Source organism: Falco cherrug, chromosome Z, assembly GCF_023634085.1.
Source record: "Falco cherrug isolate bFalChe1 chromosome Z, bFalChe1.pri, whole genome shotgun sequence".
NCBI lineage: Eukaryota > Metazoa > Chordata > Aves > Falconiformes > Falconidae > Falco > Falco cherrug.
The window spans coordinates 68786752-68798855 of record NC_073720.1 but is presented as its reverse complement, the minus strand read 5'-3'; the positions used below and the strand labels follow the sequence as shown (position 1 = coordinate 68798855).

Genomic DNA, 12104 nt, shown 5'->3' with positions numbered 1-12104 from the left:
TTGTACTTTGATATTTGGTTTCCAGCTCTAAAGCTACCATAGGGATGGGGTGGGGGAAGATGGCGAGGTCAGGTCTTCAGTATTCTTTACTATCAGCAGAAAACTAGGTCTAAAACATAGGATTCTCTCTCCAAACAATTGGAATTGAATTAATATCTCCAAGCGCTCATTGCTGTTACTATTGTTCAGACTGGCTCTATCAATCCACTATACTGAAGTAAAGGAAGACCACCCTAGAGAAGTATTAACACTGGAATGTTTATTTGGTATTGCTTTGCTTAAAAGCAATTGTGCTCCATCAGAATGTCCTAATAAACTTCTGGGGATTGTTACTTCTTCAAAGAAAGTAGAAGGAATTTATAATGTGCGTAGAGTAGGAAGTGCAGCTGACTCTCGGGCCCTCCAGGATCAGTGGTGTGTGTGAGGAGTTACTAAGAAAAATGTCGATACTTTAATCATCCTGGGCTTTGTAAGATAGAGGAAATTCCTGGAGAGGTTTTCAGTGAATGATGGAATCTGCTCACTTAGCAGTGCTTTGCAGAGTCTATCATGCAGAACTGCTGCTGAACTGAAGACTGTAGGACTTTCAAACTGCGTTTTTGTTGTCATACCACATTTGTAATTTAGCATGTTTCTTTCTCTCTGGCTCCCTTTAGCCAGAGGATAATATATTCCCATTTGATATTATTAAATTAAAATGGTGGAAGAGATGAAACAATAATTGCAGAAAACCAGAGAAGAAACACTAATAATACTTAAACAGTAAGAATAGCAGCAAATCTCTTTTGCTAGTATTTTCTGACATAGACTCTCACTGTAGGATTTCATCGCATATTAGCTTGAAATTTTTTCCCTCCTTGAGGTAACAGTCTACTTAAGATCGCTGGAAGGTTATGGTTTGAAGAGTGGTCCCTTTCCTTTTCTGAAAGGACCATCAGAGAGATGGTAAAAAGGAGTCTTAATTTCCAGTCTGCTCTGTTTGTGTGAATAGAAGCTAAGAATTTTTCAGGCTTCTTGCCTTCAGTGCTGCCTTAGGGAGTGGTTAGTTCAGAAAATTTCCTCTAGGTATTCGGCACTTCCTCGCAGGAATTGGGACATCCCACGACTCTAGCTAGGGTCAGGACTCTAGAACCTTGTGAAGGAGGGTGTTTGGTTTTGCTTGATTGTTTGGTGTTGGGGTTTTGGGGGTTTTCTTTTTGTCCCTCCCTCCAAGCTTTTAGTGGAAAATGGTTCTGAAAAAGACAGTTGAATTAAAACTATTTTGTGGAACTTAATTTGCCTTCCCAGGGAGCTTGGCCAGTAAATTCTGGTAACGGCTAGTTGGAATTGATGAAATCTTGTCAGATAGGCACTCATTCTGCTTACAGGCTGAAGCCATGGGTGTTTGAAAGCCAGATTCATCTGTCCAAATAGTTGAATAGCTGCTGTGATTATAGGCTGCAATTTTTGTTGTGAGAAAATTATCTTTCATTATTTCCAGAGCACAAATTCAGGATTTGTCTTGAAATGGCATGAGAAGTTAGAACTTTTTCCCCATGATGCCAGATCTATTTCACAACAGCAGTAATCCTCACATCAGTTCTTCATCCTGAAAGGACTTCTTCCACCTACGTATCTTTAATAGCTCTGAAATAGTTAAGATAGCAAGTTACCAAAAGAAGTTTTAGGGGTACAGAGCTGGTACAGCGGTAATGGTGTGAGTAGAGAGCTGACTCACAATAGCCCTGTTTTGTTTCCCTTTCCCACACACCTCTGCAGTGTTCCTCCTCCCCTTCACATGAGCCTTTTGAAACAAACGGATCAATACTGAGATGTATTTTAATCCTGCCTGTTGAAATTGACACCAAATTTCAGACTGAACCTTTGTACACACTTACAGTCTGTACTCCAGAATACTTAGTGCTTCCGTGTTAACTTACCGGTGTGAATGTGTTTCTGTGTGTTACACTGGATTTTATTTTTTTTACTAACACTGAAAGCTGGTTCTTTGTTAAAATTGGTCCATGCTGCGTATTTGTTAATGAACAGTGTAAGACTGCTAACGTAGGAGAAATGAGCAGCAAGTTTGTTCAGTGGTAGGAAGTAGGTTAAAGTTCAGAGTTGCTCTTTCAGGGAGGAAAAGAAAAAAAGAAAAATCAAGGCTTCATTTTTCGGAGTTCTGTAGCCTCCAGATAAGCTTCCCTGTATTCTCAGGCATAATTTTTCTTTCGCTGCTCATTTTTCTGCAGCGAAAAGAAAAGTAATCTCTACTTTTTAACTGGGACACACAGTGGTGAGTCTGCTGACACAGCATTCCCTCAACACTTATGCCTGCAATCTGGATTTTGTTAACTGTAAGTATAGCTTGCATTCCAGAAGCTGTCTGAGGTATCCTAGATGCCTGTGCTCGCCCAGATCACCAAAAGCTGGTGAGTTGTGTACAAGAGAAGTGTTTTGACTGTCCCATAAGCAGTAAGTGAACTAATAGTGTTGAAGTAAGGGAGGAGGTAGCATTTGGCTTTCTGGAGGGATGACCCAAGGGAGGGTAATATCCACATCTTGGGAACTGCACATGCTTCTAAACTTCCAGCTCACTTACAGCCAGAGTTAATTTAATACCTAAAGGTTTGATTTCACAGGCTTAATCTCTGAACTAAATCTTCAGTTCCCATATGTGCAACACAGCGCTGCTAACGAAGTAAACTGGTCAAAATGCTTATGACAGCCTGTGAAATACACAAATTATAGAAATATGCACTTAAAAACCTGTCCAGTGCACTGGAAGTGTAGCACATCATGGCTCTGAATAACTCGGTATTTTAGCATTGCAGTTCTAGGCATCAGAAGAAAGCAGTCAAGTCTGCAATCCAGAGTCCTGATTGTGTTCCAGTAGAGTTCCTTGAGTGTTAAAGTTGAAAGGGGTCCCCGAAACTTTGCTTAGAGAGCGTTTATTAAAACTTCCTTTACATATTACTGCATTTTCTTCCAGTGTGCAATAATGGTGTAGTTTATAGTTGCTCAGTCATCAGATGGCTAGTGGGCTTCTCTTTAAGAATCTGTATGTAACGATGGACTTCTGTTGGAGAAACACAAAGATTCTTTCTCAAATATCTTCACTGTTAGCACTGAAATCTTGCTACTGACTGCTTACAGCAATGCAGCACTGTGCATTTCTTATATTGTGTCCTTATCTGTCACATGTGGAATAAGTGTTAAATAGAGCTTCTCTCAATCAAAACAAGAAACCTGTGTTTATTGCAACAGTAGTTGTGGGCATCCACAAGTAATTATAGCTAGATACATTATAAAACAAGACTCTGCTTGTTCTGGTAGTGGTGTTGAACGCTGTCCAAATGCTGGGGGCATTTGTGTTTTGAGTTGGGTTTTTTTTGGTGAGGGGGTGTGCTTGGTTGTGGTTTGGGTTTTGTTTGGTTTTTTTGGTTGTGGGTTTTTTTTAATTTTGTTTGCCAGGTGGTTTTTTTTTGTATGTGTATGTTTTTGTTGTGTTGTGGTTGTTTTAGCTTCCCCCCCCCCCCCCCCCCAGGGTAACAGAAACTTTTTTTTTAGGCTTGGATATTTACTTGGATATTTAAACTACAGTTTCTTTTCCCTACCACGCAAATAGCTGTATTAGTTTTTTTCTAAACTGACTTAAGATATGGATGGATTTACTTACCAAAGTTTTGCTACTGCAGACACTTGACTAATAGTGGAGGGGTTGGACTAATAGTGGAGGGGTTGTCTTTCCATATGAAAAATTCTGACTTCTGGCACCATGCTTAGCATGGATATTTTCCTTCCTTGCTTTTCAAGCAAATAGACATGCACTGAGCATGCTGCAGTTCCAACAGGACAGAAGTTCCTACTTGCTGGACCTGCTAAGAGATATTTGTTTATGGCTAAGTGACCTATAACTTTGGTAAACTGGAAGTAGTCATCAACATTTTTAATTAAGGCCCATTTCTGAGTAGAATGTGGAACAATAAGAAGAGCTGTGTAAGGTGCAGGGATTCATTTCTGCGGGGGAACTGAGCAACAGCCCTCAGTTTAAGAAGTGCTGTTGAGCTATATATAAATCTTAGTAATGTCACAAAAAGCATGCTCAATATTGTCAATAATTAGAGGTGCTTACCACATACTTGGCAGCTAAGTACAGATACACATGCGGTGTTAACCAGACTGGACAAAACTAAGGAAAATAAATTGGGGGAGTAGGAGGAGGAACGATAATCACAGTGGAGGGTGGTAAGACGAGATTCAGCATGGGTGGAAAACAGTGTATTTTTCAAGCAAGGCCACGAGTGTTCCCTATGTCCTCTGCCTTGTCAACAGGAGAGGGCTTTTATTGTAGTAGTCTGCCAGCTCACCTCTCCTTTTCCCAGTTTTCAGTTGGAAGTTTCTTCACAGATTTCTTGCAAGTCCAGGCAAGTCTGAGCCTTCCCCCTTTCCTTGATGGCTGATAAAATACCATCTTTGCTTTGCCAGAGTGTAACCTCTTCTAGCATTTCTAGTGTTTTGGTACAGTGTTCAAATTAAACTGCTCCTTTGCTGAGTGTGTGCTTCCCAGTGGTGGCCAAGAATTTACCCACTCTCCAGGAAAAAGGTTTTACTACTTGAAATCTTAGTCAAGCTATTAGGCGTTAAGTTTTGTGAATAGATGTTTGAAATTAACTCTTCCTATTAATAATGTTGGCACCTCTGCATAATTTGGAAGACAACAGCTAAAAAACCAAAGATGGAGTAGAAAAGGCTGTGCTGGAGGCATGTTCTCTTTCCCTGAGTGGAATTAATATGTCTGCACTAAAATGCTGAGTGACTGTGTCTGTTCTGTTCCTCCTTTATGGCCTGAAGCTCAGACAGAAGTTGTCTTATCCAGAGGCTTTTTCCCTTTTTTTTTTTTCTGTGGGTCAAACAATATAGATGTGTCCTTGGTGTTGGAGGAAAATGCCAGATCAGTGGTGCTACTGTAGGCTGTACACCTCAGCTTTGTCCCCTGTATAGCCCAAACCAGGACTGCAGGCACAGTCAGCTGATAGATGCTAGACAATAAAAGTTTAATATTAATAAGATTATGCCTGACAGTTCAAAGGAGCTTTTTAAAACAGAAGACCCTGACCTTTAGAAGGCTGAAGTGATGGAGATTGTCTATTGTGATTACTCAGAACTGGGACGTATGGAACCTGAAGCTATTATCTTTGAAAGAAGCAGCAAAATAGTGAGGTGATCAAGATACGGAACAACTTGTGAAGCCGACTGTCAAGATAGGAACTGATAGAAGTTTTATTGTGGAATCAAGGTATTATGTAACGACTATAAATATGTGACTGAAAATCTTGTAAGCTTGTCACTCTCTGCGGAGGTGACCCAACACTGCTGGACCGATTAAGACATGCAAACCTAGAGTAACCCATAAGAGTTCGAGTTTCTTCTTTTACACTTGGTTTGTCCTCAGACACTGCTGTAATAAATAATAATATTACTAATAAGGAGTCTTTTGTAAACACTCATGTCATGTATGACAGAAAAAGCACAATTTACTGTCAGCATGTATGTTGAAGTGATGTCTAGAACAGCTCTGGCATCTTCAGATATTCTCTTAGGTATAGCAGGAGGCCAAACAGCATACCTTTTCCCTCTCTACGGTCTGCATGAGATAATTTCTACAAGTGCAAAACTACAAGATATATCAGGATGCTTTCTCAATTCCATTAATTTCAGTAAAATTTCAATTTGTGGAAATTGTTCCAAGTCACATTGCTGCTTTTAAAGGATTCTGAAGTGGAGCCTAGGACCCACAATCAAGAACATGCTTTAAGTAATACCTCAATTACTGAACCGAGTTCTTTTCCAATAGAAGGTGGTGTGATGTCACTCATACTGTATTTATGTTGGATACTCAGAACTAAGTTACATCAACGTAAGATTTGAAATCAACACAAGTGACATGTTTAAATCTCCCATGAATATTCTTTTTTTTTAAAAAAAAAGTGGGTTTAAGTTACATACTTTAATCCTTTTTTTGTGGAGATCTGCATGAGACTTCAATGTGCTTTAAGTATATTTGATTTAGTTGATTAACTTTTAAGGGAAGAGGGAACATGGAGGGTACAGACACCTTTTTCCTTCTGTCCCCTTGGGCTTGTGCATACTTCCTAGGCACTGATCATCAGATGGTGTGGTCTTCAGGCTGCTGTAGACATCTCCGTATGTAGTACAGCGGGCAGGTGTTTTTGCACTGATCTTTTGGTGCTAGTAAGCATTTGAGCTCTCATGGTAAAAGCGAAATTCGTTGACCCACTCAATACAGATGAAATGAGGAATGTTGTACTCTGATTTTGCTAGTACAAATGCTTTGTTAAAATATCACAAAGTAAAACTTGCATTGCCAGAGAAACATGAACTCTCCTGTGTCATATCTAGGGATACAGCCAGTATGGAACAGCTGTTACAGCCAGGGGCTCATTATCTACTCTGAAGCACAAATGTTGCATGAATGAAAACCAGCTTCCTTTTTTTCTATTTGGAAAGTTAGGACCTTGGCCAAATAAATTTGCCCCTCTTGGTATTCACAGTTGGAATCCTTTTGCACTTGCTTCTCAGGGGAAGAGGGAGAAGTGGAGCTTGGGGAGAGAAAAGCCAGAAGTCAGACTTTCTGTGGTGAACTGATGTGCAGTCTGTAGGTGAATTGGAGACGTACCGTGGTGAGAGATGGAGCTAGGTGCCACAGGGCTAAGCAACTGCATTGATGTAACAAGGTGAATGGAAAACGATGTTGATAAATAGGGAGTGTAGATTTAAAGATGATCAGTATTAGTACCAGCCCAAATGTCAGTGTTCAGAATTGTATTAGTAGGCACAGGAAAGGCTAAAATAAAGCTATTGTTTGTCTGGTACACCTTATATAAGTCATGCAACCCTTTGAGAAGGTTCCACTAATGAGACTCTGTGCCTTTTTTTTTTTTTTTTTTTAAAAAAAAAAAAACAAACAGCCCTCCCCAGTTGAATCATTTTCATCTATTTCAGTCAGCTGAAACCCCTACAGTCCTAGGGCTGTATCCAGAGTTGCACAAACGCTAAAGAATGTGTGTCTGGATAACTGGAGAGGGGGGAATGGCTTGGGCTGGAGTTGCAGCTCTTTTCCAAGGCCAGGATGAGCTCTGTTTGTGTGGGTGGCTGATGACTGTTAACATTAGAAGCCTCATATTCTGTACTTCTGTCTTCCTGAGGGCCACTGTGTGGAATCCTATTTCAGATGTGACCTCCACACAAACAGTTTTGAGGTTGTTGGGCAGAAGATGGAGTGCTTGCTTTATGTGTGATCAGCTATTACTGTGGTCATGTGGCACTGGCCGCGGTCAATGCATGTGACCCTGTGCACTGCACCAGTCCCAGACACAGATGTCAGCTCCCCTGTGTGCTAGCCTGTTGGCATATTTACATTTCAGTGCCTGCAAAACATGAGTAAATATTCTGTGCTGCAATCACAAGTTAATCTGTATCTATCTCAGTGACTACTTAAAAATTTTGGTGTACTCAATCTGCAGGGTATTGTGTGCTCACATCTTTTTGGCAGATCACTAGCTTGAGTTCTGTGCTGTGGCCACTTGGTTTATAATTTGCTGTCTAGAAACAGCAGTCAGTATGACTGAGGCTTCTTGGGCCCTATGAAATTTGCTACAGCAATGCTGCAAATAGTATTCTTTTTCTAGATCCTTTGCCTCTTTGCAAGGATTTCTAAATGGCTTACCAGGTTGAAAGAGTTGTTCATATCAGTGATCAGGCAGGTGAAAAGAACATGTATTTAGGCCTTGGTCGTCCCACAATTTGGCGTACTTGTGTAACTTGCTGATGAAAGCAGGTTTGTACTGAAGTGTCTCATACTGTGAACTAAAAAAGTTGTGTTCAGGGAAGAGGGTGATGTTGGGCAAAGGAATGCTAACAAGTAGTTACTGTCATAGCATCTTGAATTGCTAATGTGGTTTGCCAGGACACTGGCTTGGGTAGGAAATGTTACGGCTGCAATTTATACTTAAATAAGAGGATGTGAATTGAGTACAGTAGACTCATTAATGGTCATATCAAAATAATGATCTTCTACTTTAGCTGTTGGGTTATCTCAGCATTTTCTATCTTCAGCTACCCTTAGACTTTCCCATGAGAAGTGGGTATGCATAATATAAAGTTCTCGGCTTGGAAGGCAGAAAATAAAGCTCATCAGGAGCATAGATGGCAAGGAGACGAAGGAAGCAGTTTATTTTGATCATGCTCAATTGTGGAAGCACAGCTTGTTTAGAAGAGAAACAGCTGAGTAGTTTATGCTGTTTAAAGAAGATGACACCTAAACTTGGTGGGCTTTGTGTGGGATTGGGTATCTGCGGAGCTGGGAAGAGGAATTTCAGAAAATAACTTGTAGGTGGGGACATAAGAGGTGATAGGTTTGGGGTGTGGTGTTTGCAGTCTGTTCATTAGCTTACCTTTCTGCCTTCCCTTGGCATTCAACTTTTTATCTAGAAACTTCCATTGTTTTGTTTGACAGAATTTTGAATTTTTTTCTTTCTTTTGCAGTGTCTTGCTGCTTTACACACTGAACCTTCCTTTGTTACCATTTCTGCTATCTATCCATCTCAGTCTAACCTCTAACTTGGTTGTTGTCTTCAAAATACGTGAAATATGGTTTGTGCTGGAATACTTTACAAATCCCCCATAAATATAATCCACATATTAATATTCCCTGAACAGTCAATGGGACTGACAGATGAAACAGCTAATGCAAGGCCAAAGAGTGAATTAATTTGTTTTTAACACAGATGGGACTTTGTGTGTCCCTTTGCACCCGTCTCCAAGGCCTGTCAAAGGATGTGCATCTTATACCTTGGTTTTTTTGTTGTTCTGTGAAAAACTGGGACAAGGGAAGATAATGTTACTTGAAGATAAGAACGGTGCCACAGGTGAACAACAATAGATCTGGAAATCAGGCCTATGTTTTTCTCTCTCCTAAAAAAGTTTTAATCATGATTGGGAATGTTTCCAGGCACTGGAAGAGGATTGTCCTTACTGTTAAATAGTTAACTTGCTCCTTGGCATGTGTTGGCCTAAGCTGGTGCTCCCAAAGGAGCCCTGGCAGAGTTCAGGTCTTAAGAAGTGTCCTACAAACTGTTCCATTAGGCAGTTTGCATGCAGTTAACCTATTCTGGAGACTGAGAGATATTTCTAGAGTGAATTTGGGCCTGTCTGTGCTAGTTGGCCTTGATATTGGGAATATGTCAGGGTACTTTAGCTTGTATAAGTGAACCCTAAAAGTCCTAGGACCCAGTGGAATGTTCTATCCAGTAAGCCATTAGGGTGCCCACAAAGAAGAAAAGGTCTCAAACTAGAACTATGTTTACAATAGTCTGCTTTTATTTTTGTGGCAACCCTGATGAATCTTTCAGAAATTGGGAGTGTTCCTTGTGTCTCTGATAGTCAGGATTTGTAATCTTAGTCTGTAACACTTTCTGGCTCAAGTAAATTTATCGTGTTTTCTGTTTTGGTTGAATTGTTTTTAGTTTTGGATGCAAGTGCCTGTCTGTTCCACTTTAGACCAAGGCCACTTAAGAAATGGGACCACATTGTGGTGATGGTTCATGGACATAGAGACACAAAGGGCTGCCTAGAAGCAGCATAAAGAACACTGCAGCCATTGAATTTCCTTTGTAAACTGTGTGGTGTATAAATATTTTTCACAATGCTGTTATCTTCCTGCAGACCGTTTTATCTCTGAGGATGTGTTACAAGTAGCTTTGTAGGGGTAAGGGCATGACCAGCACAGACTGTGCAGTACCTTTTTGTCTGGTACAGACCTTGTATGTGGGATATACACGTTGTGGTACTGTGGGGCATGTACTTTGTACGCAGTGCAGATGTTGTGAAAATGGCTCTGATTTTTCTTCTCTGTTTTAGGGACACCAAGGGTCTCGAATAACCATGAGCAACCCTTTTGTACGTATCTTGGAGCCGCTGGACCCTAAACAGCCTCTGAAGAAGTTCTTTAATCTGAGCAAATTGGAAGATGTGAGATACGGTACGTTCACAACACAAAGGAAGCATTACATTAATATTGATGAACAGAACTTGAAGAGATTTTGCAACACTGGATAATATTTGGTCTCTGGAGAGAACTGTGAATTCGGAAGATGGTTCTTGGAAACAAAATATTACCAAAAATTTGTTCTGGGAGTTTAGGACTACAGAAATACTGGCACAGGTCACAGTATTCTCTCAATATAGTATGCACACTGTAGTCTTGTTTTCCTTGAGTGCATGAGGAGTACTAGGCCAGACTAGTATGAGCACAAATATATGAGCACAAGTTTTCTCATATGCTGTTATGCTACTGTGAAAGGCTAGAAAGGACTGAACACTGATATGATGGAATCATCCAGAAAGATTGTTCAGCTTTAAAAAGTAGTGGCTAGGAAGTCCTTTCTGAGGAGGTTTTTTTCCTTATTTCCTCTGACACTTCCAGAATATACTTGGTCATCTTCCATGTGGCACTGGTAAAAATCTTACCATCTCTGCCACTGACTTAGAGAGCAAGTATCTTTAGCTTAGAGGTCTTGATGTTGGGTATTTTTCCTCTTTCAAGAAAGGAACAGGTGATTAAGGAGAAGTCAGGAAGCAAGAGGAGGAACATTTTCTCTGAATGTCAGCAACGCATATCTATTGCAGTGTTTAAATAAGAAATCAATTAATGTTGGGCGTAGTGTGTGAGAAGCAGAGATGAGTCTTAAGAAATAGACAAATATATGTATGGTACTACCAGCTGATCTATTCCAGAAGTAAAAACTCCAGATACTTTAAAGAAAACGGGATGTAATTCTCACTGTCCAGCAGAAAGATGGAATAACTTAACAACAGAAGAATGGGGTGGGTGAGAAAGAAAATTTAAAAAACCCAAACCAACAACAACCAAGAAAACCCGTCAAAAAACAACCAAAGCCCGCCCCAAATGATTCTGAATGACTGTGTCCTGAATAATAGTTGGTTGGGGTTTTTTATGATAGCAGTAATGAGGTCTCACTGTGATTAAATTACTTTTGTGTCTTGGGGGCCCTGTGTAGAAAGTTTGGACAAGCTTCTCAAGAGACTTTCAAATGTAAATATTCTGAGACTAAATCAAACAGCTATTATTACAGTGGACCAGGTGAGAAAGGACAGAGAAACTTCTTCCTTTAAACCCATTGCTTGTAGTAAAGCTGTTAGGACTGCTCTAATGATATTTCATGTTATCTTCTGTAAGCATTTCTATCTTGAAATAAAAGAAGATTAGCAGATGCACATTCTTCCTGCCATTCAGTTTCGTTCTCCATCTATTGAGAAGAAGAGACTGCCTAGACCACCACCACTATGCGTTCCAACATGTCAGGCAGAAAATTATGTTTTTCTAGTGCATTTATATGACTATGTTCAGTGGCAAGAGTGAGAGGAAACTGCAGAGAAACAAGGTGAACACAGTATGTTTTCAGAGTGGCATTGCTGTGGAGAGTGGAAGAGCTGTGGAAGAGTCCTTTCAGGAAGGACGTCTGCTGTCTTACAGGGACTGAGGTAATAAATCTGCTCAAAGAATGAGTGGAACAGGTCAGTTAGCAGCGACCTCCTGACGAAGCTGGAGGCTAGAAAAGGGTATGTGATAATTTGGGATAAAGTCTTGTGAGAATATGGGGACAGCATGTGAGGACCTGTCTGCCCCAGGCGTGGAACTCTGCACTTGCTGACATGTACCCTAAGGTAAAAACTGAATTTGTTTCTTGCCTCTTACCCATGCAGCACGCCTGCCATTTTCTATTCGAGTCCTCTTGGAAGCAGCGATCCGTAACTGTGATGAGTTCCTAGTAAAGAAGGGAGATGTTGAGAATATTCTCAACTGGAAAGTGGTGCAACACAAGAATGTTGAAGTGCCGTTCAAGCCTGCAAGAGTTATTCTGCAAGACTTCACGTGAGTGTGATGCTCTCCAAAGCTAGGAAGAGGGGCTCTTGAAAGGGCAGAAATGCTGGGCTTGGGGTGGAGTGATGAGGTGAGGGAAAGAATGGCAGTGAAATGTTTGGAAAGACCGCTTTCACCTTTCCTGGATGTCATGCTGCAGACA

At 40.6% G+C, this 12104-nt stretch overlaps 1 protein-coding gene across 2 annotated transcripts in view; it reads left to right on the top strand.

Moving 5' to 3' along the window:
* The window catches only part of ACO1 (aconitase 1), a 39218-nt gene that overhangs the window by 1045 nt on the left and 26069 nt on the right, over positions 1-12104 (top strand). For both annotated transcript variants that reach the window (XM_055699519.1, XM_005432945.4), the window contains exons 2-3: positions 9919-10039; positions 11785-11953. In XM_055699519.1, coding sequence (XP_055555494.1) covers positions 9943-10039; positions 11785-11953 — 266 coding nt within the window. In that variant the 5' untranslated portion in view covers positions 9919-9942. The remainder of the gene's footprint in view (positions 1-9918; positions 10040-11784; positions 11954-12104) is intronic.